The sequence below is a fragment of the Eimeria mitis genome, genomic scaffold (genome assembly GCF_000499745.2).
Source record: "Eimeria mitis Houghton genomic scaffold, Emh_scaff4549, whole genome shotgun sequence".
Lineage (NCBI taxonomy): Eukaryota > Apicomplexa > Conoidasida > Eucoccidiorida > Eimeriidae > Eimeria > Eimeria mitis.
In genome coordinates, this window is record NW_013572861.1 from 2,362 (window position 1) to 2,586 (window position 225).

Consider the following 225-nt stretch of genomic DNA (forward strand, 5'->3'; position numbering starts at 1 on the left):
TGCTGCTGCTGCTGGGGTGGAGAGCTCGTCGAGCTGTATCGGAGGCCTCTAGGGGCCCCCCCTGAGGGCCCCCAAACACAAGCAGCTACGAGCAGCATCCTGCTGCAGCAAATCACGCTGCAGCTGCAGCAGCAGCAGCAGCAGCAGCAGCAGCAGCTGCTGCTGCTGCAGCATGTGCGGGGCCCCTACAAAGAGAGCCCTAATATGAGGAAGTGCATGGACTAA

The 225-nt window shown here is 61.8% G+C and overlaps 1 protein-coding gene across 1 annotated transcript in view; it reads right to left on the reverse strand.

Annotated features, from left to right (window-relative positions):
• Positions 1-225, reverse strand: part of EMH_0075970 (uncharacterized protein) — a gene marked incomplete at both ends in the record, with an annotated part of 2,042 nt that overhangs the window by 572 nt on the left and 1,245 nt on the right. The window contains one exon of the mRNA XM_013499674.1: positions 1-61. Coding sequence (XP_013355128.1) covers positions 1-61 — 61 coding nt within the window. The remainder of the gene's footprint in view (positions 62-225) is intronic.